Source organism: Bison bison, unplaced genomic scaffold (genome assembly GCF_000754665.1).
Source record: "Bison bison bison isolate TAMUID 2011002044 unplaced genomic scaffold, Bison_UMD1.0 scf7180017863822, whole genome shotgun sequence".
Lineage (NCBI taxonomy): Eukaryota > Metazoa > Chordata > Mammalia > Artiodactyla > Bovidae > Bison > Bison bison.
The window spans coordinates 33,746-34,914 of NW_011494394.1; the positions used below are offsets into that span (position 1 = coordinate 33,746).

The 1,169-nt window shown below is 38.3% G+C and overlaps 1 protein-coding gene across 1 annotated transcript in view; it reads right to left on the reverse strand.

The window, feature by feature from the left end:
* Window positions 1-623, reverse strand: part of LOC104984049 (olfactory receptor 2H2-like) — a 1,048-nt gene extending 425 nt beyond the window's left edge. The window contains exon 1 of the mRNA XM_010833643.1: window positions 3-623. Within this exon, the coding sequence (XP_010831945.1) occupies window positions 3-623 (621 nt within the window). The remainder of the gene's footprint in view (window positions 1-2) is intronic.
* Window positions 624-1,169: the final 546 nt, after the last annotated feature.

The window sequence follows — 1,169 nt, forward strand, 5'->3', positions numbered from 1 at the left end:
ACCAGAAGAATAATACTGGCTATGGACATCTGGATTTCATTAGAGACGGTATCTGCACTAGAGACCTGAATGAGGGCTGGAACTTCACACACAATGTCATCCACCCTCTGGTGGGAGCAGAAGGGTAACTGGAGGGTAGCAGGAGACTGAATCAGAGACTGAATCAGGCCAGTCCCCCATGCAAAGATGGCCAGCTGCAGACAAAGTTTTGGGTGCATGAGAGTGGTATATTGCAGTGGATGACACACTGCCACACAGCGGTCCACAGCCATGATGACAAGAAGGATACATTCAGTGGCCCCAAGCCACAGGAAGACATAGAGTTGAATGGCACAGCCAGTGTAGCTGATGGTCTTCTCTGGACCCCAGAAATTAACCAACATTTGTGGAACACAGCTGCTGGTGAAACAGAGATCTAGCAGAGATAGGTTGGAAAGAAAGTAATACATCGGGCTGTGGAGTTTGGGATCCTTCAAGGAGATAAGAATTATGACCAAATTTCCTGTAACAGTCAAGCAATAAAAAATCAGAATCACCCAGAAAAGTGTCTTCTCCAAATATGGCTTGTCAGAGAAGCCCAGGAGGATGAAATCACTATGGCTGTCATTACAAATGGTGAACATAGCTTCTGGAGCAATTGTCTTTTGAGGCAATGGTTCAAAAGTAGTTGCTCAAAGGCCTGCACAGAGACAGGGAGAAGGGCAGTATGATTACTTTCTACTCAAGGGCTCAAGGGTGAGATTTTTCCCTCCTATATTTAAAAAAATACAAAATTTAGTAATCTGTTTTAATCATTCATACCCATAATTCATTTTCTTTATTTTTGTTTCCCACCTTGTTCATATTTTGTATCTGATTAGAACTTTATATTATAAATATTACATAAATAAATACTGAATACCTTCTAGTCAAAATATCTTTGCTAAGTATTATGAGATTATTTTTATTCCTGCTCTCAAAGACTACACATTTATTACCTTTACTACATAGATTTTTATATAACTTACTGTTCAATAACATTCTCTTTCTCTTTTTTCCTTTTGTTCTCATTTCTATCCTCTTGGTTTTTTTTTATTTTATTTTATTTTTAAACTTTACATAATTGTATTAGTTTTGCCAAATATCAAAATGAATCTGCCACAGGTATACATGTGTTCCCCATCCTGAAC